The 26,451-nt window shown below is 42.1% G+C and overlaps 1 protein-coding gene, 1 long non-coding RNA gene and 1 pseudogene across 4 annotated transcripts; all 3 read right to left on the reverse strand.

Moving 5' to 3' along the window:
• Positions 1–256: 256 nt before the first annotated feature.
• On the reverse strand, positions 257–8,372 carry LOC115204036 (intracellular hyaluronan-binding protein 4). 3 transcript variants are annotated; one of them, XM_029769273.1, is made up of 8 exons: positions 7,898–8,372; positions 6,306–6,414; positions 5,841–5,987; positions 5,685–5,756; positions 1,935–2,006; positions 1,508–1,688; positions 760–951; positions 257–566 (listed from the first exon to the last, which is right to left on the reverse strand). In XM_029769273.1, exons 1-8 carry the CDS (start codon positions 8,166–8,168, stop codon positions 501–503), a joined length of 1,110 nt encoding a protein of 369 aa, XP_029625133.1. In that variant the 5' UTR covers positions 8,169–8,372; the 3' UTR covers positions 257–500. The 3 variants fall into 3 exon arrangements, with proteins under 3 accessions (XP_029625133.1, XP_029625132.1, XP_029625131.1); XM_029769272.1 differs by having other exon boundaries at positions 760–954; XM_029769271.1 differs by having other exon boundaries at positions 760–990.
• Positions 2,163–2,945, reverse strand: LOC115204037 (uncharacterized). The gene is made up of 2 exons (XR_003880297.1): positions 2,383–2,945; positions 2,163–2,275 (listed from the first exon to the last, which is right to left on the reverse strand). It is a non-coding gene; the product is annotated as an uncharacterized LOC115204037 (long non-coding RNA).
• Positions 8,373–15,678: 7,306 nt separating the features above from the next.
• LOC115202598 (gastrula zinc finger protein XlCGF7.1-like) lies at positions 15,679–16,722 on the reverse strand (annotated as a pseudogene).
• Positions 16,723–26,451: the final 9,729 nt, after the last annotated feature.

The following is a 26,451-nucleotide window of genomic DNA, read 5'->3' on the forward strand; positions in this document are numbered from 1 at the left end:
CATGCAGTTTTACATTCGTTTCTTATTTGGATGAGCGGTTGTTCGATGGCGTGAGGCTAATTTGAGATGGTTTGTGAGGACAAATGGTCTCGACTCCCCCTTGTGGCTGATAAAGGCACGCTGCAGGTCTAGGCATGAGCACAAATGGCCATCAACTACAGTAATTCATGTGCTCAAATTAAATTGATACACTTTCACTGGAGCAAACAAGGGGTCCATCACCATGTATATATTCACAAGGTTGTACAAACTGTATCCTATACCAGACGTGTCAATGGCAACAGTGCATTTATTATTATAAACAGGTCAAGTATTCATATTTCCCATTACAATAAAAGGCCATTCATCTGAACTCTAATTTATATACAGTTCTTTGGGATGTATACACGCAAACCAGTTTTCTTTGCTTCGCTTGGGAAGTGCAGCTCATTCCACTAAGGCACAGTACAGGTGAAGGGCCACCAATGGACTGGGCTCTGGTCTAATGCTGGTCCCTTCCTTTAGGCCAGGGCAGGGAAGTCCTCTGGGTCATCAGGGTTTGGTGCCTGTCCCTGCTGGACCCGAGCCTGGGGAGAATCAGAGTCAACTTAGTGGGATGCCTGCATCAAGACATGGTTAAAGAACAAAGCCCAGCAGGCAATTGTAGTGCAATTCACAAATGCATGAGGCACTATGGATTAAAGAAGACACTTTGCTGCCCTCTACTGTGGTTTGAAACCCTTCATGTACAGCCAACAGGACCCAGTCAACCAGACATACCTTTTCAGAAAGCTTCTGAGGAGAAACGGTCTCTGGCCGCACGGCTGGGCCACCTCGTCCACGCCCCCCTCTTCCTCTGGTCCCCCGTGAGGGTCGTCCCAGGCTGCCAAAGTCAATCTTCAGCTTGGCGGTGATGTCATTGGCGGGGCGACGGAGAGATGCATCATCGTCATCCTCCTCCTCAACCTGCTCCTGCTGATTCACAGAACCCAGGCAACGCAGACAAAAACACTTCGCGAAATCAGTACGCTGTGATTAGGGTTGTAAAACTACTAGTAATTTAACAAAGTTACTGGAATTTTAATCATTAAATAGGTCATCTATGGTAACCTGTCATTTACACTTAAAATTTGTATCCTATTCAAAAAAATATACCCGTGTCCATAAGTTTCTAGTGGATTAATTTTCAATTAAGTCTTCCAAGTATTTACTGCCATCAGTTGGCACCAAAACATTTACAACAAGGACATTGAAAAATAAATAACTGTAAAAATATCCTTCAATATTGCATGCCAAAACCCTCATATTATACAAACAGTATTCACTTAATTGGTTATATTTAGGATAATGTTATACAGCATTGTCATTCTATTTAAAAAATATATTCAAGTTCCCAAAATACTGGTAGTATTCACCGGTAATACACTCTCCCTTTTGCAACCTTAGCTGTGATTCAATGAGAGGTACCAAACAGGAAGAAGAGTGACTAAGCAGCCTGTATTTGCAGCATTTTACCAGGATTGCTCACCTCAACCTGTTTCTTGGACTTGTGGATGACCACTGAGTCAGAGGGCACAATGGTATCAGCCTTGCGCAGGTTGAACTCCTTCTTGGGCCGGTTCTGTTCTTGCAGCGCTTTCCACTCATCCAGAGACATCTCCACAGCAACCCCCACCACTGATTCCCCCTCGCCTTCATTCTCAGGGGCGCTGCAGAGAATCAACAGGTTACTATGGCATAGGAAAATCCAACACTCCAAAACTCATTCTATAACTAGAGTGAATTGTGAGTATTTAAAAATGGTAATGTCAGAGCATGTATAACCTCGTCTAAAAAAAAAAAAAGAAATCTAGTGAGTATTGCAGAAAGAATTAAGCTATACATGTATACTGTTTGCATGGTCTCACAGTCTGATTAAATCGTGGTGCTGTGCTGGTGAACCATTTGTCACTCACAGATTTGCACCAGTCTCTGCCACCTCATCTCCGTCACCTCCCTCCTCAGTCGCAGCCCCATCAGCCGCCGCACTAAAAAAAAAAAAGCATCAGTATAACTACGGTAACAATCATGCAAGACAATTCTCAGACGACAAACACTTGACACATTGATTGTTACACCACTCAATGAGGGCTTTTTAAATTCAGATTAAAAAGGAATACATCAGCTTTAATTTATATTTTTTCTAGATACAAGTCACAACATTGCTCCATCCTTCCAAATCTCATCTTGTTGGCTACTATTGGAAGTGTGGGAAACTTCAGTATCTGATTAGGTGTTCGGATGGGAGCACTGGCTGCTAACGCTTGCATTTGATTGGGTCCGAGTCGAAATCATGTTCCTCTCAGGAGGGGTATTTTCTTATTTTATCCTTCTTCCTCAATATGTCCGCGTCTCTATTTCGACCAAATTAGACAACATTTAAGTAGCCTGTGGCGTTAATTTGGCAACTTATGTTAGCTAGCTTGTTGCAAGTCAGAAATGTTTTTCTGAAAACGTCTGGACCGTCAGCCACGGTGAAATATTTGATTGGTTTTATAAGTGGCAACAAGTCACTAGCATCCTCCTAGACCAGGAGTTCCCAAACTTTCTCACTCAGGCCCCCCTTCCAACCTTGTGCATTCTACTATTACAACTTTCAAAAGTAAGTTGAAAGCCGGACTGACTTTTGGGGGGGGCCCCACAACCCCCTCATAGGGGGCGTGCCCCCATCTGGGAACCACTGCCCTAGATTAGTGATGCACCGATGACATCTTTGGCAATACTGATATTTTCCTTGACAAAAAAAAAAAAAAAAAAAAAAAAAAAAAAAAAAGGGATGCAAGAACCAATATTTAATTGTTGCGGCCTTAAGCATTCTAGTAGTTAAAACACACACGGACGCAGTGGTCTAAGGTACTGCATCTCAATGCAAGAGGCGTCACTACAGTCCCTGGTTGGAATCCAGTTATCACATCCGGCCGTGATTGGGAGTCCCATAAGGCAGTGCACAATTGGCCCAGCATCATCCGCGGGCAGTTATTGTAAATAAGAATTTGTTCTAAACTGACTTGCCTAGTTAAATAAAGGTTACACACCACACTGACCAAAAAGTTATTTTGTTGGCATTTACGCATGTCCCCATTACCAGTAAAAAAATCAAAACTAATTTCTTTCACTTACCTGCTGTGCTATTTTGTTGTTCATTTGTTCAGCCGTTTCATTCTCAACCAGGATTTCTATGGAATGCCGTTTGGGTCTTTGCGTGTCAAAAAAGATGCGTCAAATAACACTAATCATAATCTGTTTAAGTAGCTAGCTAACTACACTGCTCAAAAAAATAAAGGGAACACTTAAATAACACAATGTAACTCCAAGTCAATCACAATTCTGTGAAATCAAACTGTCCACTTAGGAAGCAACACTGATTGACAATAAATGTCACATGCTGTTGTGCAAATGGAATAAACAACAGGTGGAAATTATAGGCAATTAGCAAGACACCCCCAATAAAGGAGTGGTTCTGCAGGTGGTGACCACAGACCACTTCTCAGTTCCTATGCTTCCTGGCTGATGTTTTGGTCACTTTTGAATGCTGGCGGTGCTTTCACTCTAGTGGTAGCATGAGACGGAGTCTACAACCCCCACAAGTGGCTCAGGTAGTGCAGCTCATCCAGGATGGCACATCAATGCGAGCTGTGGCAAGAAGGTTTGCTGTGTCTGTCAGCGTAGTGTCCAGAGCATGGAGGCGCTACCAGGAGACAGGCCAGTACATCAGGAGACGTGGAGGAGGCCGTGGGAGGGCAACAACCCAGCAGCAGGACCGCTACCTCCGCCTTTGTGCAAGGAGGAGCAGGAGAAGCACTGCCAGAGCCCTGCAAAATGACCTCCAGCAGGCCACAAATGTGCATGTGTCTGCTCAAACAGTCAGAAACAGACTCCATGAGGTTGGCATGAGGGCCCGACGTCCACAGGTGGGGGTTGTGCTTACAGCCCAACACCGTGCAGGACGTTTGGCATTTGCCAGAGAACACCAAGATTGGCAAATTCGCCACTGGCGCCCTGTGCTCTTTACAGATGAAAGCAGGTTCACACTGAGCACGTGACAGAGTCTGGAGACGCCGTGGAGTACGCTCTGCTGCCTGCAACATCCTCCAGCATGACCGGTTTGGTGGTGGGTCAGTCATGGTGTGGGGTGGCATTTCTTTGGGGGGCCGCACAGCCCTCCATGTGCTCGCCAGAGGTAGCCTGACTGCCATTAGGTACCGAGATGAGATCTTCAGACCCCTTGTGAGACCATATGCTGGTGCGGTTGGCCCTGGGTTCCTCCTAATGCAAGACAATGCTAGACCTCATGTGGCTGGAGTGTGTCAGCAGTTCCTGCAAAAGGAAGGCATTGATGCTATGGACTGGCCCGCCCGTTCCCCAGACCTGAATCCAACTGAGCACATCTGGGACATCATGTCTCGCTCCATCCACCAACGCCACGTTGCACCACAGACTGTCCAGGAGTTGGCGGATGCTTTAGTCCAGGTCTGGGAGGAGATCCCTCAGGAGACCATCTGCCACCTCATCAGGAGCATGCCCAGGAGTTGTAGGGAGGTCATACAGGCACGTGGAGGCCACACACACTACTGAGCCTCATTTTGACTTGTTTTAAGGACATTTCATCAAAGTTGGATCAGCCTGTAGTGTGGTTTTCCACTTTAATTTTGAGTGTGACTCCAAATCCAGACCTCCATGGGTTGCTAAATTGGATTTCCATTGATTATTTTTGTGTGATTTTGTTGTCAGCACATTCAACTATGTAAAGAAAAAAGTATTTAATAAGATTATTTCTTTCATTCAGATCTAGGGTGTGTTGTTTAAGTCTTCCCTTTATTTTTTTGAGCAGTATATACAGCTAGGTGTCATTTAAAATAACCCTAATTTACAAGACAGTTCTTATTGGATTTCGCCTTGGAGTTGTCTCGCTGAAATGTTCTTACTCTTTCAAATGACTGCTCGACTTGTTGACTGCTCGATCCACACAGCAAACATTGTGTGGGCTGTTAGGAATGCTGTTGCACATGTAGTGAACAATTTTACGTGCCGTTATTACATCATGTACCTACATTATACAAGTACACACGGTAGCTTTGACATCAGTTTTTAACATTGGCGTTAAACTAGACATCTACCGATACCAATATTGCCATTTTTAGCTAATAATCGGCCGATTCCGATATATTCACCAATATATCATGCATCCCTACCCTACTGTAATCCACCCCTTTTTATAGTCTTCCTGAGGAGAACTTCCCCAGGCTTTCGAACAGAATGTGAAATGCCTGGGCTTCAGAGGCTACTCCCCCAATTATAGCAGAGCTCACCTATAGCTAGTTAAACACTGCACTGAGCAAAAGCAAGGCGCTACAGAGGGTAGTGTGTACGGCCTACACCAGGCTGTGTCAAAGGCCCTAAAAATTGTCAGACTCCAGCCTCCCAAGTCAGACTGACTGTTGTTACCGCACGACATGCAGTACCGATGCAAGTCTGGAACCAACAGGACCCTGAATAGCTTCTACCCCCAAACCATAAGACTAGCTTTGTTACCTGCATTGACCCTTTTTGCACTAACTCTCGACTCTACTGTTTATTATCTTTCCTGTTGCCTAGTCACTTTATCCCTACTGTTCATCTACACCTGTAGTTTACAAAGCACCAACAGTCCTAGTGTGCATACTCACCTTATGTGGTCCCTCATAGAGCCCCAGTTACGTGGACCACTGCCCCCTCGCTTCTCCTCTGACCGCACACCACTGCAACAGGCAAATGCTCTAACGTCACCAACCTCTACTTCACGGCAAAATTGATAAGGGTTACATGAGGAGTATTGTTCTTACGTTCTATCACTACCACTGTGGCGCTCAAACTCCCTCTTGCCTCTCTGGTCAAAGCCATCTGTGGATCTTATGTTGCCCCCGCCACGCATTCCTCTTCCACGGCCTCCACCTCGGCCCCTTCCAGGACGCTCACCCTGATCCACAGGCCTGTTGGGGTAGAGTGAGTAGTTATTACAGTCCTTGTGGCCAAGTGAAAACACATACTCTAGACCAACGATAAGCCTTTGTTCTATCCTAGCTGATCTGAGAAGACTAGAATGGGGTAAGGAGCATGACTGCTCCACCAAGGGTGCTGTTGGGCCAGGTGGGGTTTGAACTTGCATACAAGTACCCAGTTCTCAGATCTGCAAAGCAGTGTCAGCATAGAAAATAAACTGAAGGAAATTACACATGGGAATCCTTGAATAGCCAGTGTCCCGTTTAATATGTGAAACCAGAAAAAATGCCCAGCTCGTGTATAACTACCTTTCAATAGAGTATCCTAGGGGTGCTTCACTGTCGTTCTGCCTTCGATCCCGGAAGCCAACCCGTCGCTCCTCTACATGGCCAGGTGCACCTTGAGGATATTTCGGACCTGCACATAAATTAAAGCTTAATGTAGATGACACATTATGCAACCAGCACCACACACACACACACACAAAACCAGTAGACCAGCCAACTAATCCAGAGAGGATCCAATTACCTAAAATTTAACCAAGAGCTAGCTAGCTGATAACTATACCTCTTAGGTATTATAACAAGGCCACAGCTTGCTTGTTTCTACTGTTTAATGGGTAGCTATACTGAAGAAGAAAAAAAACAATTTCAAAATGTTTTACTAAGCTACAGTTCATACACGGAAACCAGTCATGTTAAACAAATTCATTGGGCCCTATTCTATGGATTTCACATGACTGGGCAGGGGTGGTGGGCAGAGGCCAAACCACTTTGTAGCCCAGCCAACCAGAATGAGTTTCTCCCACAAAAAGGGCTTTATTACACCACAGAAATACACACCGGCCCCACAATCCTGCTGGTGCAGAAGCTGGATGTGGAGGTCTTGAACTAGTGTGGTTACAGTCCTCGTTTGTGAGGCCGGATGGACATACTGCCAAATTCTCTAAAATGATGTGGGGGCAGCTTATGATAATTTAAAGTTAATTTCTCTATCTGGAAACAGTTCTGGTGGACATTCCTGCAGTCAGCATGCCAATTGTACTCTCCCTCAAGTTGGAGACATCTGTGTCATGACAAAACGTCACATTATGAAAACAGTTTTGTCCCCAGCACAAGATGCACCTGTGTAATGATCATGCTGTTTAATCAGTTTCTTGACATGCCACCTGTCAAGCGGATGGATTATTTTGGCAAAAGAGAAATTCTCACTAAAAGGGATAAACAAAAAGTTGCGCACAAAATGGGCTCTGGTCTAATTTTGTGCGTATGGAAAAGGTAAGTACATTTTTATTTCAGGTCATGTTATTTCAACACTTTACATGTTGCGTACATTTTTGTTCAGTGTAAATAACCCTAATCCAGGTGTAAGCCATCGTTAGCTAGCTGACTACCGTGGCAGGTCTACTAGCTAGCTAGATACCTTCAAAGGCCTGTTCTGTAACGACAACTACCGTTAGCGAGAACTAGCTTGCATGTGATCGATTTAGCCGCAGCCTAGTTGATTGATAACTAAATTGCTAGCAATTCCACGAAAGTAGCACTGATTCAAGTAAAAATAACTAGCTAGAGAACCCATGTTGCACCGAACTTGGCTACTATCTACAGTAGTTAACGTTACATTCTTGGCTAGCTACAGCATCTAAAACCCAAAGCATCTAAAACCCAAAGTCCACAATCCCACAGAGTTCCTTCCGTAAACACGTTACATGGAACACGCGAAGGACAAACTGCAGGAGCCTCTTATTAGTGTAACTTCACTAGCAAGCAAAGTTCGTCACGCCGCAATTGTGTAAGTTTAACTAGCTAACTACACCCGACACGTGCTGTCAATCTTTACTTCAAGAAACTGTTCAACTTTCAGTTAACTAGCTAGGCCTTCACCCATCGCATCGACTTACCCTGTAAAGTTTTAACGTGTGCATTGTCGCATTCCCCAGCACTCAATGGGGTTCTCCTGTCCTTTTGAGAGTCCTTCTTCACAAGTTTATCTGCAGTGGCAGTTTTTTTAGGCTCATCTTTCTTCTTTTTCTTCTGCTTCTCCGCCTGAGCCTCGCGAATGATGTCGAACGGGTCGGCCTCGTCGTCTAAAAGCTGACCAAAGCGGTTTGTCACGGCGCACCCAAAACCAGCACTTTCGGTGTCGATGGGCTCTTCAACAATTCCCTTCATGTTGAGAATGTAATTTTCAAAAAAAATCTACTGGAATACAATCTGGACTACACCTCTAAATCTATTGACCTTTTTTACGAGCCGAAGAACTCAAGAACAAACATATTGACCCGTGATTAAATCACGACTATTCCCCCTGGCTGAAATTCGGACAAACTCGCATGCATATTTGAGCATGCGGTTCGTCCAAAATGGCGGATAATTTATATTCAACCCATAATATTACAATATTATTCATGAGGTTAAGGACACACCCCTTTTAACATCATCACCATCATCATCATCATCACAGCCATACAATATTTATTGGGCGCGTTCGAACGGATCACTTTTGTCAAGTTGGTGACTATCGCTGGTCACCACCTTGCGAAGTGTGTCGCATTCTGTGGATAAAAACGGTCCGACTTGCGACTACATGACGACTGCATGAACTTTACAACAACCGTGTCATCAAAGTTTCAACTGCATTTTTTTCGCAATTGCTCCTCACCAGCTGCAATTTACAGCCATCACCTGCATTGTGGAAGGCACTATTGTTAACCAATCATTAAGTGTTTTTGTTTGACCCACGCGAATAGGACCAAAGATGTGACTGAAAGAGAAAGCAACTTTGCCACGATTCATATGTATACAGTGGATACAGAAATGAATGTGATATGAGGCTCTCCCCAATTGATAGTACAATGTACACACATATTTACAGTTTGTGAGACATGCTTAGTTCGAAATTACAAAGAAAAACTTATATAAACAATGGCAACACTGCCATGTTGCACTGTGCCTTGCAGTTGTTAAACCAATCTGACTTTTTGGCTGTCACAGATTTTTTATTATTTTATTTCACCTTTATTTAACCAGGTAGGCTAGTTGAGAACAAGTTCTCATTTGCAACTGCGACCTGGCCAAGATAAAGCATAGCAATTCGACACATACAACAACACAGAGTTACACATGGAATAAACAAAACATACAGTCAATAATACAGTAGAACAAAAGAAAACAAAAAGTCTATATACAGTGAGTACAAATGAGGTAAGTTAAGGCAATAAATAGGCTATGGTGGCGAAGTAATTACAATATAGCAATTAAACACTGGAATGGTAGATGTGCAGAAGATGAATGTGCAAGTAGAGATACTGGGGTGCAAAGGAGCAAGATAAATAAATAAATACAGTATGCGGATGAGGTAGGTAGATAGATGGGCTGTTTACAGATGGCTAAGATCTGTGAGCTGCTCTGACAGCTGGTGCTTAAAGCTAATGAGGGAGATATGAGTCTCCAGCTTCAGAGATTTTTGCAGTTCCTTCCAGTCATTGGCAGCAGAGAACTGGAAGGAAAGACGACCTGAGAAGGAATTGGCTTTGGGGGTGACCAGTGAGATATACCTGCTGGAGTGCGTGCTACGAGTGGGTGCTGCTATGGTGACCAGTGAGCTGAGATAAGGCAAGTCTACCTGGCAGAGACTTGTAGATAACCTGTAGCCAGTGGGTTTGGCGACGAGTATGAAGCGAGGGCCAACCAACAAGAGCGTACAGGTAGCAAGGGTGGGTAGTGTATGGGGCTTTGGTGACAAAACGGATGGCACTGTGATAGACTGCATCCAGTTTGTTGAGTAGAATGTTGGTGGCTATTTTATAGATGACATCACCGAAGTCGAGGATCGGTAGGATGGTCAGTTTTACGAAGGTATGTTTGGCAGCATGAGTGAAGGATGCTTTGTTGCGATATAGGAAGCCGATTCTAGAGTGAATTTTGGATTGGAGATGCTTAATGTGAGTCTGGAAGGAGAGTTTACAGTCTAACCAGACACCCAGGTATTTGTAGTTGTCCACGTATTCAGAGCCGTCCAGAGTAGTGATGCTGGACGGACGAGCAGGTGCGGGCAGTGATCGATTGAATAGCATGCATTTAGTTTTACTTGCGTTTAACAGCAGTTGGAGGGCATGGAAGGAGAGTTGTATGGCATTGAAGCTCGTCTGGAGGTTAGTTAACACAGTGTCCAAAGAGGGGCCAGAAGTATACAGAATGGTGTCGTCTGCGTAGAGGTGGATCAGAGAATCACCAGCAGCAAGAGCAACATCATTGATGAATACAGAGAAGAGATTCGGCCCGAGAATTGAACCCTGTGACACACCCATAGAGACTGCCAGAGGTCCGGACAACAGGCCCTCCGATTTGACACACTGAACTCTATCTGAGAAGTAGTTGGTAAACCAGGCGAGGCAATCATTTGAGAAACCAAGGCTGTCGAGTCTGCCAATAAAAATGTGGTGATTGACAGAGTCGAAAGCCTTGCCCAGGTCGATGAATACGGCTGCACAGTAATGTCTCTTATCGATGGCGGTTATGATGACGTTCAGGACCTTGAACGTGGCTGAGGTGCACCCATGACCAGCTCTGAAACCAGATTGCATAGCGGAGAAGGTACGGTGGGATTCAAAATGGTCGGTAATCTGTTTGTTAACTTGGCTTTCGAAGACCTTAGAAAGACAGGGTAGGATAGATATAGGTCTGTAGCAGTTTGGGTCTAGATTGTCACCCCCTTTGAAGAGGGGGATGACCGCTGCAGATTTCCAATCTTTGGGAATCTCAGACGATACGAAAGAGAGGTTGAACAGGCTAGTAATAGGGGTTGCAACAATTTCGTCAGATAAGTTTAGAAAGAGAGGGTCCAGATTGTCTAGCCCAGCTGATTTGTATGGGTCCAGATTTTGCAGCTCTTTCAGAACATCACCTATCTGGATTTGGGTTAAGGAGAAATGGTGGGGGCTTTGGCGGGTTGCTGTGGAGGTTGCCGGGCAGTTGACCGGGGTAGGGGTAGCCAGGTGGAAAGCATGGCCAGCCGTAGAGAAATGCTTATTGAAATTCTCAATTATAGTGGATTTATCGGTGGTAACAGTGTTTCCTAGCCTCAGAGCAGTGGGCAGCTGGGAGGAGGTGCTCTTATTCTCCATGGACTTTACTGTGTCCCAGAACTTTTTATATCCACATAATTTTCCTGCCTCATGATGCCATCTATTTTGTGAAGTGCACCAGTTCCTCCTGCAGCAAGCACCCCCACAACATGATGCTACCACCCCCGTGCTTCACGTTTGGGATGGTGTTCTTCAGCTTGCAAGCGTCCCCCTTTTTCCTCCAAACATAACGATGATCATTATGGCCAAACAGTTCCTATTTTTGTTTCATCAGACCAGAGGACATTTCTCCAAAAAGTATGATCTTTGTCCCCATGCGCAGTTGCAAAACATAGTCTGGCTTTTTCATGCCGGTTTTGGAGCAGTGGCTTCTTACTTGCTGTGTGGCCTTTCAGGTTATGTCGATATAGGACTCGTTTTACTGTGGATATAGATACTTTTGTACCCTTTTCCTCCAGCATCTTCACAAGGTCCTTTGCTGTTGTTCTGGGATTGATTTGCACTTTTCGCACCAAAGTACGTTCATCTCTAGGAGACAGAGCGCATCTCCTTCCTGAGCGGTATGTCGGATGCGTGGTCCCATGGTGTTTATACTTGCGTACTATTGTTTGTACAGATGAATGTGGTACCTTCAGGCATTTGGAAATTGCTCCCAAGGATGAACCAGACGTGTGGAGGTCTACAATTTATTTTCTGAGGTCTTGGCTGATTTCCCCATGATGTCAAGCAAAGAGGCACTGAGTTTGAAGGTAGGCCTTGAAAAAACATCCACAGGTACACCTCCAATTGCCTATTAGAAGCTTCTAAAGCCAGAACATCATTTTCTGGAATTTTCCAAGCGGTTTAAAAGGCACAGTCAACTTAGTGTAAGTAAACTTCTGACCTACTGGAATTGTAAAACAGTGAATAAGTGAAATAATCTGTCTGTAAACAATTGTTGGAAAAATGACTTGTGTCATGCACAAAGTAGATGTCCTAACCAACTTATCAAAATATATTTTAACAAGACATTTGTGGAGTGGTTGAAAAACAAGTTTTAATGACTCCAACCTAAGTGTATGTAAACTTCCGACTTAAACTGTACGTAGCGACTTCTGCATATTGCACCTTTAATAATAATAAAAAAATTGCTCTGTGAAATAATCAGACTATTTGAGTATTTTTGTGGGCCGCTCTAGTGTAATTGGTGTTCCTATTGTCTTGTAATTGCCAGCTGAAAAGTACCCAGGGCCTTGCCTTGGCTCCAACTTAGAGCAGATCTGCCGGAGCCATGGCCCAGTGAGACACGGATGCCGGCCCGTGTAGATGGAAACAGACAAGTCTGAGCCTTTTGGGTAAAACACTGGGGTAAATCCTTGAAATGCAGCATAACTTGGAGCTAAGGCAAGGCCCTGGTTACTTTTCAGCTTGCATTTACATATGGCTATCTGTGAACTTTACAAACACCTCACAAAGCAACTGTCTTGAATGATAGAGGTTGTTGATTCTGCTTGCCACAAGTCTTTAGTGTCACAGAGCCTAAATTAACATAAAACACTGGCAGCCCACTGATGTGGGGGTAAGTCTCACTGGAAAAGCAATGGTAGTGTGTTCAGATTTCTATCACATGAAGCGTGCGCACACAACATGAATACATTCACGAGACGCAGCATGCATACTCACCAAGCTCACATTTACATGGTTTTGAAATAGAAATCTGAACACACAACCAGCACTTTGAATTGTTGGTTTAATAATACTTTCCGGTGGATATATTGTCAAATTTCTGCCCACATAAGGACCAACCAGGCAGGTAACTGGTAGAGTAGGTTCAAATGTAATTTTAGTCAACATTCCAGCTTGTAGAGGACCATTTCCTGAATGAAACAAAGATATTCCAGACATTAGTGGATTTAGATATTCAAGCATCTGGTCCACGGGCAAATCACTCTGTGACCTTCATATTTCATTCCATTCCAGTCTTTAGTCTTTAGTCATGGTCATGGTCAGTTCTGAAATTACTTGCCTATTAAATCAATTTATGCTTTATCTAGCAATATGGTCCAGAGACTCTGTAAGGAGGGTGTGGCACAATTGAGGTGTTTCTGGAGGTTTGCAGAGGACAAATCGAGCTCTGTACTGCATCGCCAAGCGCCTTGCAAATTTTGTAACAATGCGGAGGGCTCCATATAGCTCCGCATTGACATGATTTGTTGACGGTAGGTTGGGGCGTGAGGTCCTGTACAAACAAACTCACTTCCATGACATCTTCCTTCACAACAGCTCTGCGAAGAAGAATGAATGCCTTGACTTCTCAGAGGCCGAATCACAAGTAAATGCTGTGCGGCCACTGCAGAAGTCGGATTGACCACGCAGAAACTTCAAGGCAGGGCGGTAAGTCATTCCATGAAGGGCCTAGTGTCTGCTGGATTTGGACTTTTCCTTTCAATTAAGACCTATAAAATCAGGTGAGTTCCTTACTAATTAGTGAACTTAATTCAACAACCAAGTACGAGGAGCGAAAACCCGCAGACACTCGGCCCTCAGTGGAATGAGTTTGACACGTGCTTCAAGGGATACGAATAAGAAGTGTTTTGTAACATTAGGCCCTAAAGCAAGTGTTGATGTGTGAAAAGATGGTCTCTGTAGTAATGTAAAGGGGATTTAATTTTTATGTTTTGTATTTATTCCATCACCACAGCACTGTGTTGGCAACGCAAGTAGATACGTGTTAGTATTTACTTCCTATCCTCACGAGGCTAGACCTTTATTGCTGGCAGTGTTGAATTATAACCACCACAGATCAGCCAGGCAAAACTCAAAAAGTCTCCCTCGTCTATTGGGTGTAATATTAATTAATTGAATGCAATCAGAACACCACGCAACAAAACTATTGCTCACTCAAGGCAAAATTCCAATTAAAACTTGTTAGGAGTATTGACTTTTCCCGTTGATTCAATAAACTTTTACCAAATATCTTATCTATCAATTGAAGACAAAACAACTACATCTTCACTGAACAAAAATTGGGTTTGTCCCATGTTTCAAAAGCTTATTTCTCTCAAATTTTGTGCACAAATCTGTTTACATCCGTTAGTGTACATTTCTTTGCCAAGAAAATCCATCCACCTGACAGCTATGTCATATCAAGAAGCTGATTAAACAGAATGATCATTACACATATGCACCTTGTGCTGGGGACCAAAGGCCACTCGGATGTGCAGTTTTGTCACAACACAATGCCACAGACGTCTCAAGTTGAGGGAGCGTGCAATTGGCATGCTGACTGCAGGAATGTCCACCGAAGCTGTTGCCAGATAAATTAACATTACATTTTCTATCATATGCTGCTTTCAACGTCATTTTTTGCCTCACAACCGCAGACCATGTGTATGGTATGGTGTCGTGTATGCGAGCAGTTTGCTGATGTCAACATTGTGAACAGAGTGCCCCATGGTGGCGGTGGGGTTATGGTATGGGCAGGCATAAGCTACGGACAACGAACACAATGGCATTTTATCGATGGCAATTTGAATGGACATTGCCGTGACGAGATCCTGAGGCCCATTTTTTTTTAAAGGTATTTGTGATCAACAGATGCATATCTATATTCCCAGTCATGTGAAATCCATAAATTAGGGCCCAATGAATTTATTTCAATTGACTGCTTTCCTTATATGAACTCGAACTCAGTAAAATCTTTGAAATTGTTGCATGTTGCGTTTTATATTTTTGTTCAGTATACATCCAAACAGTAGAGTATAATAGTCTATTGTGCCTTTAAAAGTATAATCTCTCCATCAAATGAAACTGAACATCTATGAAGTAAGCCCATCCCATTATACAGAGTGATCATGTGAGTGGTTTTCTTCAGTGATCCTGTACATTCTTTCCAATAACTGTTTTCTAGTTGAACTTGCACCTATGAAGTTTCGGGCACGTGCATAGCCATTCCCACATTTGTGGCACACAAACACTTTTGACTTGAGAAACGAAATGACTTGTCTGGGAGAATCTCTTGCCACTTCACAAGCATATGGTCTATCCCGTGTGAGTGCTCATGTGGTTTACAAGAGTACACTTTACCGTGAAACCTTTCCCACAAATGCAACAGTTGAATGGTCTCTCGCCTGTGTGACTGAGGCATGTGGATATACAATGTAGCCTTCATCATGAAACTTTTATCACAAATATGACAGTTGAATGTTTTTTTTCTCCTATGTGTATGTGCTGATACAGCAGATTTGTAATAGCAGCCTTTACCACAGTGGCTGCAGACGTGACTTTGAAGTTAAGGGGGCAAGTGAATCATCTTGTGTTTCTTGACATAGGCACGCGATGATGCGAGGTAAAGCCTTCCCCACATATATTACATGCGTAAGGCTTTTCACTAGTGTGACTGCGCTGACGTATCTTAAGGATTGTTAATTGGGTGAAACCTTTAACCACCACTAGTACAAACATACAATTTCTGCCCTGTGTGAGAAAGCTTGTGTCTTGAGATTGCCTGGGTTACAGAACTTTTTACCACATATTACAGGCAAAAGATTGTTCACCAATATGTACGATCGTGCCATTTGAGCCTGGTTGCATCAGAGAGATGTTTGCCACAAACATCACAGACATACTGGTAGTCTCTTTTTCTGGTATGGATAGAGGCCATATATCGTTTGAGAGCACTTGCACCCCTGAAGCATGCCACATGAATTACAGACAGGTTCTTGTCCAGTGTGCATGGTTTTGTCTTTCAAAATTGTGCGAGATGAAAACACTTGCCGCATATGTCACAACGGTTTCTCTCTGGTATGGGCAAACGTGCTTTAAGCTGACTTGCACAACAGTAACTCTTGCCCATAAACCACAGACAAAAGGTTTCTGTCCAGTTTGTAAAGTCATATGGTCTTTGAGACTGGTTGAAAGACGGAAACCTTTGCCACATACATCACAGGGATAAGCCCTTGCTTTAGGAGTTTCACTCTGACTGGATAAGGATGAAAGGAAAAGCTTGCCACAGGTTTCACCACAATACTTCTCCTTCGAGTGCTCTGCTTTATGATGATCCCATTGATACCATGACTGAAAGGTCTTAGACAGCAGCTGTATGCCCTTTCCGGGTGATCACTGAAGTTGTGCCTTTTTAGCGCACGTTCCCCACAGAATATTTTTTCACATGTTGTGCAGGTGTTCCGAGTTGGGTTAAGCTCCCTGTGTTTGACCTAACTACTTCATAAACACAAACATCTTCCCACAATCTGCGCATTTGAAGGTCTTCTCTTTAGAAAGCACCACCAAGAGGTGATTACTACACCCTGTCTTTGTACTAAAACCTTTCCCACACTGCGGACAACTAAAGGGTTTGATGTGAGAATTAAGGTGGGCTTAAGCATACATCTCCAATTGAAACACTTTCCACAAAAGTCGCAAACGAAGGGCTTCTTCACTGCTCCGGTGGCAGCGCTTCTATCCGAACTTTGGCCTGTATTTAAAGAATCAACATTCTAGACATTATCTCCAATCCTGCCTGGGTTTGGTTCTGTGTTTGAGGGATGGACATCTTGTTTCTCTGGGTCTAATGCAGGTAAGATCTGGGGATTAAGGTGAACTTCCTCTTGATGATCAAATTCAGAGAGCAATACCACATCTGCAACAGAGAGGGACATTGTGGTTGCTGAGGCATAAATGTAAAACAAACTACTGCATTACATATATGAATGAGATTGTGGATATGAATGACCATTTCACCTAAATAACTTTAACAGCAATGTATCCACCCTAAAAAAGTATTCCTTAATGGTCTAATGGTGGCATTTACCCCAATAAATGCATAGGAACACTAATTTTAAATGGTGTTTTGAATGATTGTCCTGAGTATCCTTAATCATAAAAAGTCACTCAAAGGTTGGCTAAATGGTAGTAGTACCACGATGCCATTAGTTGACTGATTCAAGTAATATGTTTCATAAAATTGCACCATACAATACGGCTAATGGACTTGACCGTGTCCACCGGTATTCAGTGTAGTCTTGTCGACGTCTCCAGTAGCTTCCCTTCCATACTGGGCATCTTCTCCATTCCTGCCTGAGTTTGGCTCAGTGTTTCTCTGGTCATCTTGTGTCTGAGTCAGCCCCAGGGGAGGTCTGGGAGTGAAAATCCTCTTGATGAACCTCCTCAGAGAGAGGGTCAGAGCAGTAGTTGTAGAAATGAATACCGTCTCATAAAAAAAATCAGTATGTGTATAAAATAAGACATGCAAAAACACCACAAAAATATTCCACATTATAAATCAGCTAGCTAAGAATGTAACTCCAGTGTTTGATACTTGTAAAATGTGTTCTCTTTTTGGACATAGATATGGCTAGAAATCAGCCTAGTATTGACATCATACAATGCACATGTGCACTGTTCATTTTGATATCATTATCTGTTCAGGTAGCTAGCTAAGTGGGTTTTTAAGTAAGGAGTACAAATTGAACTAGTCTAGAACACTTGCTGATTTTGGCTGACAACTAGTTATACATTTCCACACAATTTGCATACTTCAGCTTACATACACACCTTTAATGACCAATGATCAATCAAGGCGGACACTTTTATTCTCTGATATAGCCTATGGGTGTGTACCTTTTGGTGCGCCTTCCACCTCGGTCCCTTTTTCCCGACTGACACTCGTGGACTTCCTGTGGAAGTCTTCTCCCTTTTGACCATGATCACGTTCATTAACATCGCCCTTCTTCCCCCCCCACCCCCCCAAAAAAAAAGTATTGAATATAATTACAATTTCGATTACTGTTAAGTATCGATGCGAGGAAATCATCTTTGAATTTCCCCTGGAAATTACGTTTACTCGTTGTTACACCTCAAAGCTTCCACTGTTCTGGCATGATGTCCCAAGTCAATGGTTCCAGTTGATGGCTAGTTTACATATTTTTCCAACTTCAGCATGTCTAGTTTTAACATTTTTATTTGAAATTCAGTTTGTTCGTTTTCAGATCTGATTTACTCGTTTTTATTTTAAGTTTTATAAAATTACATGAATCTTACCTTTTTATATTATTTTGTTTCAGTCGTAGTTTTAGTGTTAGGGACAGAAAGTGACCTATGCGTCCATTTCTGTGTTGTATAGTTTTTTGGGATGTCACTTCTTGCCACAGTGAGGCAGTAATACATAAACTGATGGGTTAAGGTCATAGGTTAGGTTTAAAGGTAGGCTCAGCGAGATGACGTAGATGCAAAGTAAATAGTAGTAGGGTCAATTCCCGAAACAACAAGGAGCGTTGAAGCATGAGGCTAAACTTCTCAGCTATTTTGGTCCCAGTAGCTACCACAGTTGTGAAGCGCACCCTGCACATACTCTGCACTGTAAAAAAAAAAAGACAATGTTGTACCAGCTGCAATAGGATTGAGTTGGCTCAACCTTTGGGCATATAGCTAAACCAACATATGTTCTCAAGTTTTTCTTTAATCTTTATTTAACTAGGCAAGTCAGTTAAGAACCAATTCTTATTTTACAATGACGGCCTACCCCGACCAAACCCTCCCCTAACCCGGACAGCGCTGGGCCAATTGTGCACCACCCTATAGGACTCCCAATCACAGCCAGTTGTGATACAGCCCGGGATCGAACCAGGGTCTGTAGTGACGCTTCTAGCACTGAGATGCAGATCCTTAGACCGCTGCACCACTCCGGGGCCTTATAACTATTTGTTGAACTGTATGTTTACTCAACTTACAATTTTAGGTTGAGTGAACATATAATTAAATAAAAAAATGTATTCTACCTTATTTTCAAATTTTCCAGTGTAGAATGTAACTCCTTATGACAATACATTACATATATCATAAAGCCTTCTTTGAGGGCCAAGTTACACCTTAACGCAGTGGTCTGAAACTCCTGGTTTACAGGCCACATCAAGCCTGCAAGTCACATTATGCTGGCTTGCAAAGTGATGTGTTATTCCTATTGGAATCCAGCCAGAGTGAGTTAATCACCCACAACCTGCATTGAGAATGAAAGCCAGGGTAGGCGATATTGATTATTGAGACTACCTAAAGCACAAAAACTGATGTTATTTACTTTTGTGTAGCATAAGATTAATCGACCAAGCAATGTACATGCAAAAACACAGGTATTGAAACAAATAATTCTGAAAATCAACCTGCAATAGAGCATGCTGGGAAATATGATAATGATGGATGTGGTTTTGAGCAGACATACATTTGTAATTTTACTCAACTAGTGTGTTCAAATTCAGCTCACTTCAAGCAGTTTGTCGATTTAATGTACAATTGTATGGCAACCAGCTGCAATAGGATTGGGAGTTTGCTCAACATTTGGGTAGATAGCTGAACCAACATACAGTGTTGCCTTCCAAAGGCAACCTTTGTAATTCTGACTTTTTATCAATTCAGCTCACTGTGAGCATATGATGCGGTTAGCTGATACGTTAAATACCTATCCAGACGTTGTAAGATCTGGCATGCGTCAGCAACGTCTGAGTAGAGGAACAAAACCGACATGTTATAGCAATCTGGTGCCCGACTGCACAGTCAATCACATGGCAGGCAACCATTGGTTGACGCATGCAACGTTTGAGCAGGGTAACATGACCAATATCTGTGGTGCTGCTTGTGGCAACGTCATCCTGCTGAGTCTACTTTTAAATTAATGTAAATCTCAATGTACAGAAGCTTGAAAACCCCATTAGAAAAAAAGCATGAAAAACCCCATGTCACGACTTCTACTGAAGTTGATGCCCCTCCTTGTTCGGGTGGTGTTCGGCGGTCGACGTCACCGGCCTTCTAGCCACCATTGATCAGTTTTTCATTTTCCATTGGTTTTGTCTGGTCTCTTTACACACCTGTTTCATATCCCAGTAATTATATGTTGTGTATTTAACCCTCTGATTCCCCTCATTTCTCTGTCGGTGATTGTTTGTTTGTTATGTACGTGTTGTTTCTATATCGGTGTGCGACGGGTTATTGTTTTACCCGGATTCTTTTCTACGTTGGTTTTGGAAATAAATATTCTATTTTTTAAACCACTCTGTTTTCTCCTGCGCCTGACTTCCCTGCCACCTACATACACGGACTATGACACCCCATTTGTTTTTTGGCCACAATTTAGATGAGAAAAAAACTACAACTGAACATAATTCTTGATTGTTTTTATTTTAGTTAGTTTGAGTCAAAGATAATATTTTCAGTATAGTTTTAGTTTTTCAAATTGGTTTGTTAATTATTTTATTCAGTTTACTAAATCGTTTTTTCACGATTTGTTTTTGATTTAGTTCAGTTTTCGTTTACTACAATAACCCTGGTGCAGTAGCGACCCATCATTCAGGGCAGAGCCCACCCCACCTGTTTAGCTAAAAAAAATGTTTTTATATATTTATGTTGTTGCATGTTTTGAATGGTATTTTGGCATTAATACGTGTCACATATCAGTTTGCAAACAATGTAAAAGTAAAAAATAATTGAGCTAATAAAGCCGCAAACAAACATGGTCTCTTTTTTGCTTTCTTGAGTAAGGCAGCTTCAAAATGCAGGTGTTTCAGCCTAGCTCAGTGCTTTCTGTGGCGGTGGGGCAGTCAGCGGAAAATACAGAGCGTAGGGGTTGGTAATGTAATCTAGTTGCGCTGTGATTGGCTCAGTTTTCTGTCACTGATGGGGACATAACGTCACTGCAAAATCAAAAAAAAAATCAAGCCCCTTGGGTGCTGCCATAGAGTTACACTAGAAGTGCCCATCCAAGAAGGCTCAAGGTCATTGGCCACAGATACAATTTTATTAAATCACATTATATCTACAGTAGCTTTGACATCATCATACTTTCAAAATCTTAGGTAGCAAGCAGTCATCATCATGAAACAAGTCGACAATCTACTGGCAACTCCTTTTCAATCCTTGTCATATGAAAGGAAATAATGAAGTGAAATTATAGATAAAATGTTACGGTGCTCATCGGCCATTGGACATGAACATTACCAGTGGTGGAAAAAGTATCCAATTGTCATACTTAAGTATAGATATCTTAATGGAAAGTTACTCAAGTAAAAGCAAAAGTCAGCCAGTAAAATTCTACTTGAGTAAAAGTCAAAGTATTTTGTTCTAAATATACCTAAGTATCAAAAGTAAATGTAATTGCTAAAATATACTTAAGTATCAAAAGTAAAAGTATAAATCATTTCAAATTCCTTCTATTAAGCAAAGCAGGCGCCACCATTTTCTTGTTTTTAACACTCAGACATCATTTACAAAAAATACATTTGTGTTTAGTGAGTCTGCCAGATCAGAGGCAAAAGGGATGACCATGTGTTGTCTTGATAAGTGAGCGAATTTGACCATGTTCCTGTCCTGCTAAGCATTCAAAATGTAACAAGTACTTTTGGGTGTCAGGTAAAATGTATAGAGTAAAAAGTACATTATTGTCTTTAGGAATTAAGTGAAGTAAAAGTAGTCCAAAAAAATAAATAGTAAAGTACAGATACCGCAAAAACTACTTAAGTAGTACTTTAAAGTATTTTTACATAAGTAGTTTTCACCACTGAACATTACACAACAAGTTGGAAATCGAAAATTCAACAATGAGTGGTTTGGAAGGAATCAGTGGCTAACTGCAAGCACTGAAAAGCAATCACTAGCCTGCTATTCAGTGGAGTGGGTGTGTGGTCCCAAGTCTGGGTTTAAGGGTCTCTTTTCCAAGCTTAAAAGGATAAATATTCAACATTGGCCATGCTGTCAATCCAGCATCACTTCTACCACGTTCAAAACAACTCGGAACTGGGAAATCTCAGACTTCAGTGAGCGCCGACTGGGAAAATACCTTTTGAACGGTCATCCAACTCAGAATTGCAAGTCGGGAACTTGGGTCTCTTTCTAAGAGCTCTGACGTCATCATGATTCAACCTTGTCTTGAAAGCACCATAAATCCATAGAATGACAGATTTTTATGACAAAATTTGCCCATGAAGGACCGCAGCTCCACCTTCCTGTTCAAGTGAGCACAGCACAACAAGGTGAGTCCAAAGATGTATTGTATGCTGCTGCATAAATTATGTAGTATGCCAGGGAGATATGAATACTGTAGTTAAGAAAGCAATACTAAGTGTATGTTGTGAACTAAGCTGTTAGTAGCCCATGTGCCTCACCCAAATAATTTGGTCCCTTTTGCCTTCATAATTTCAGCTAATGTTCTGACTTAGTGGTGCACATCTAGCCTATTGTCTGTTTTAGATAAATGTAATCATTGTACAGTTGAAGTCGGAAGTTTACATACACCTTAGCCAAATACATTTAAACTCAGTTTTTCACAATTCCTGACATTCAATCCTAGTAAAAATGCCCTGTCTTTGGTCAGTTAGGATCAACATTTTATTTTAAGAATGTGAAATGTCAGAATAATAGTAGAGTTATTTATTTCAGCTTTATTTCTTTCATCACATTCCCAGTGGGTCAGAAGTTTACATACACTCAATTAGTATTTGGTAGCATTGCCTTTAAATTATTTAACTTGGGTCAAATGTTTCAGGTAGACTTCCACAAGCTTCCCACAATAAGTTGGTTAAATTTTGGCCCATTCCTCCTGACAGAGCTGGTGTAACCGAGTCAGGTTTATAGGCCTCCTTGCGCGCACAAGCTTTTTCAGTTCTGCCCACAAATGTTCTATAGGATTGAGGTCAGGGCTTTGTGATGGCCACTCCAATACCTTGACTTTGTTGTCCTTAAGCCATTTTGCCACAACTTTGGAAGTATGCTTGGGGTCATTGTCCATTTGGAAGACCCATTTGCGAGCAAGCTTTAACTTCCTGACTGATGTCTTGAGATGTTGCTTCAATATATCCACATAATTTTCCTACATCATAACGCCATCTATTTTGTGAAGTGCACCAGACCCTCCTGCAGCAAAGCACCCCCACAACATGATGCTGCCACCCCCGTGCTTCACGTTTGGGATGGTGTTCTTCGGCTTGCAAGCCTCCTCCTTTTTCCTCCAAACATAACCAGGGTCATTATGGCCAAACAGTTCTATTTTTGTTTCATCAGACCAGAGGACATTTCTCCAAAAAGTACAATCTTTGTCCCCATGTGCAGTTGCAAAACATGGCTTTTTTATGGCGGTTTTGGAGCAGTGGCTTCTTCTTTGCTGAGCGGCCTTTCAAGTTATGTCGATATAGGACACGTTTTACTGTGGATATAGATAATTTTGTACCTGTTTCCTCCATCATCTTCACAAGGTCCTTTGCTGTTGTTCTGGGATTGATTTGCACTTTTCGCACCAAAGTACGTTCATCTCTAGGAGACAGAACGCGTCTCCTTCCTGAGTGGTATGGCGGCTGCGTGGTCCCATGGTGTTTATACTTGCGTACTATTGTTTGTACAGATGAATGTGGTACCTTCAGGTGTTTGGAAATTGCTCCCAAGGATGAACCAGACTTGTGGAGGTCTACAGTTTTCTGAGGTCTTGGCTGATTTATTTTGATTTTCCCATAATGTCAAGCAAAGAGGCACTGAGTTTAAAGGTAGGCCTTGAAATACATCCACAGGTACACCTCCAATTGACTCAAATTATGTCAATTAGCCTATCAGAAGCTTCTAAAGCCATGACATCATTTTCTGGAATTTTCCAAGCTGTTTATTAAAGGCACAGTCAACTTAGTGTATTAACATCTGACCCACTGGAATTGTGATACAGTGAATAAGTGAAATCATTTGTCTGTAAAAAAATTGTTGGAAAATTACTTGTGTCATTCACAAAGTAGATATCCTAACCGACTTGCCAAAACTATAGTTTGTTTACAAGAAATTTGTGGAGTGGTTGAAAAACGAGTTTTAATGACTCCAACCTAAGTGTATGTAAACTTCCGACTTCAACTGTATATTGTAAGAGCTTTCATTGTATTTTTATATGTCCCCTTTATTTATCCTACAGTTCTAACTTGGTGCACAGGGAGAATACTGTAAGAATGGCCCATGTTCAGAATTCTGTCGTGGTACATTTCAAAAGTGCTGAACAAATAGTTATATTGACTACGTCCGTTCTAGCTTGCTCATTAATGTCTTAAATTTAATTTACGGATTGCCTCATATCCGCTCATCGTTCCCTTATGCCATAGTTTGTACATCTCAATTCTCGGTAGAAACCACATATGTTTAAGCAAGTCAGCCACATTTGTTAAAGCAAGTCAGCCTTATCAGTTACTTTTTTTTAAAGGCCGTAAATGAGGCTGAATGAACTGTTTCGCTGCAAGAAAAGGCTCCACTGATAGCCAGGTGTAGCAGTGGTAAGGATTCACTCCATGGTGCTGAAAAGAAAGCTCTACTTTTGGGACAGCTTTATGTAGGCCTTAACACTTTGTGGGCACTGTTTGTCACCGTTATAGTGCAATTAATGTATTGTTTAGTGTTGTGGCTTTACTGGCATGCATCTGCAACATTTCAATTTTTTGCCCCACCATGATTTACATGCTAAAATCGCCACTGCCTTGGTGTAATATTTCCATTGTAGAGGGAACTGTAAAATCCCTTGTACATCCACCACATGGATTTGCACTGAACAAAAATATAAATGCAACATGTAGATTGTTGGTCCCATGAAATAAAAGATTACAGAAATGTTCCATACGCACAAAAAGCTTATTTCTCTCAAATGTTGTGCACAAATTTGTTTACTTCACTGTTAGTGAGCATTTCTCCTTTGCCAAGATAATCAATCCACCTGACATGTGTGGCATATGAGATCATTACACAAGTGCACCTTGTGCTGGGGACAATAAAAGACCACTCTAAAATGTGCAGTTTTGCCACACAACACAATGCCACAGATGTTTCAAGTTTTGAGGGAGCGTACAATTGGCATGCCGACTGCAGGAACGTCCACCAGAGCTCTTGCCTAGATAATTGAATGTTCATTTCTCTACCATAAGCCACCTTCAACGTCGTTTTAGAGAATTTGGCAGTACGTCCAACCGTCCTCACAACCGCAGACCATGTGTATCGCGTTGTGTGGACGGGCGGTTTGCTGATGTCAACAGTTGTGAACAGAGTGCCCCATGGTGGCGGTGGGGTTATGGTATGGGCAGGCATAAACTATGGACAACGAACACAATTGCATTCTATCGATGGTAATTTGAATGCACGGAAATATGGTGATGAGATCCTGAGGCCCATTTTTTTTAAGGTATGTGTGACCAACGGATGCATATCTGTATTCCCAGTCATGTGAAATCCATAGATCAGGGCCTAATGAAATACTTAAATTGACTGATTTCCTCATATGAACTGTAACTCAGTCAAATCTATGAAATTGTTGTATGCTGTGTTTATATTTTTGTTCAACCTGACAGAGCTTGAGAGGATCTGCAGAAAAGAATGGGGGAAACTCCCAAAATACAGGTTTGCTAAGCTTGTAGCGTAATTTTTATATATAATTATTTAATTTAACCTTTATTTAACTAGGCAAGTCAGTTAAGAACAAATTCTTATTTACAATGACCACGTACCCCAGCAAAACACCCTATCCAAGACGACGCTGGGCCAATTGTGCACCGCCCTATTGGACTCCAATTCATGGCCGGTTGTGATACAGCCTGGAATCAAACCAGGGTCTGTAGTGATGCCTCTAGCACTGAGATGCAGTGTACTTAGACTGCTGCGCCACTCGGGAGCCCCCGAGACGCGAGACTCGAGGATGTAAGACTCGAGGCTGTAATCGCTACCGAAGGTGCTTCAACATAGTACTGAGTAAAAGGTCTGAATACTTACGTAAATAAGATATCTGTTTATTTTTTATTTTTTTGCCAACATTTCTAAAAGCCTGTTTTCACTTTGTTATTGTGGGGTACTGTGTGTAGATTGATGGGGGGGGGGATTATTTGATCCATTTTAGAATAAGGATGTAATGTAACAAAATGTGGAAAAAGTCAAGGGGTCTGAATACACTGTAAGTAGCCTGCAGAAGACATAGAAAACACTCAGACACATTAAATAAGGCAAGTAAGTACTGTGTGGTAGGCAAAATATAGACCTTGGAGGAACCCTATGATCGGTGGGACAGACTCCTGCTCCTGCTGAACTGAGCCAGTTTTGAAGTAGAACTGTTACATCAATTCAGAAGGCACGGGAGGTCCTGGACATCTGGACATCCCACTAAAGAGACATCAAAGTCAAAAACAGCCAGCCATGCACAGAGTCAATTAAGGACAAAGCATCAATGCAATATTCTGTTCAACTGCGTGCTACCATGTTATTGTCATGTTGTGTTGCTACCATAATGTGTTATCATGTGTTGCTGCTATGTTGTTGTCTTAGGTCTCTATGTAGTGTTGTGGTGTCTCTCGTCGTGATGTGTATTTTGTCCTTTATATATATTTTTCATTTTTAATCTCAGCCCC

The sequence above is a fragment of the Salmo trutta genome, chromosome 12, assembly GCF_901001165.1.
Source record: "Salmo trutta chromosome 12, fSalTru1.1, whole genome shotgun sequence".
In the NCBI taxonomy this organism is placed as follows: Eukaryota; Metazoa; Chordata; class Actinopteri; order Salmoniformes; family Salmonidae; genus Salmo; species Salmo trutta.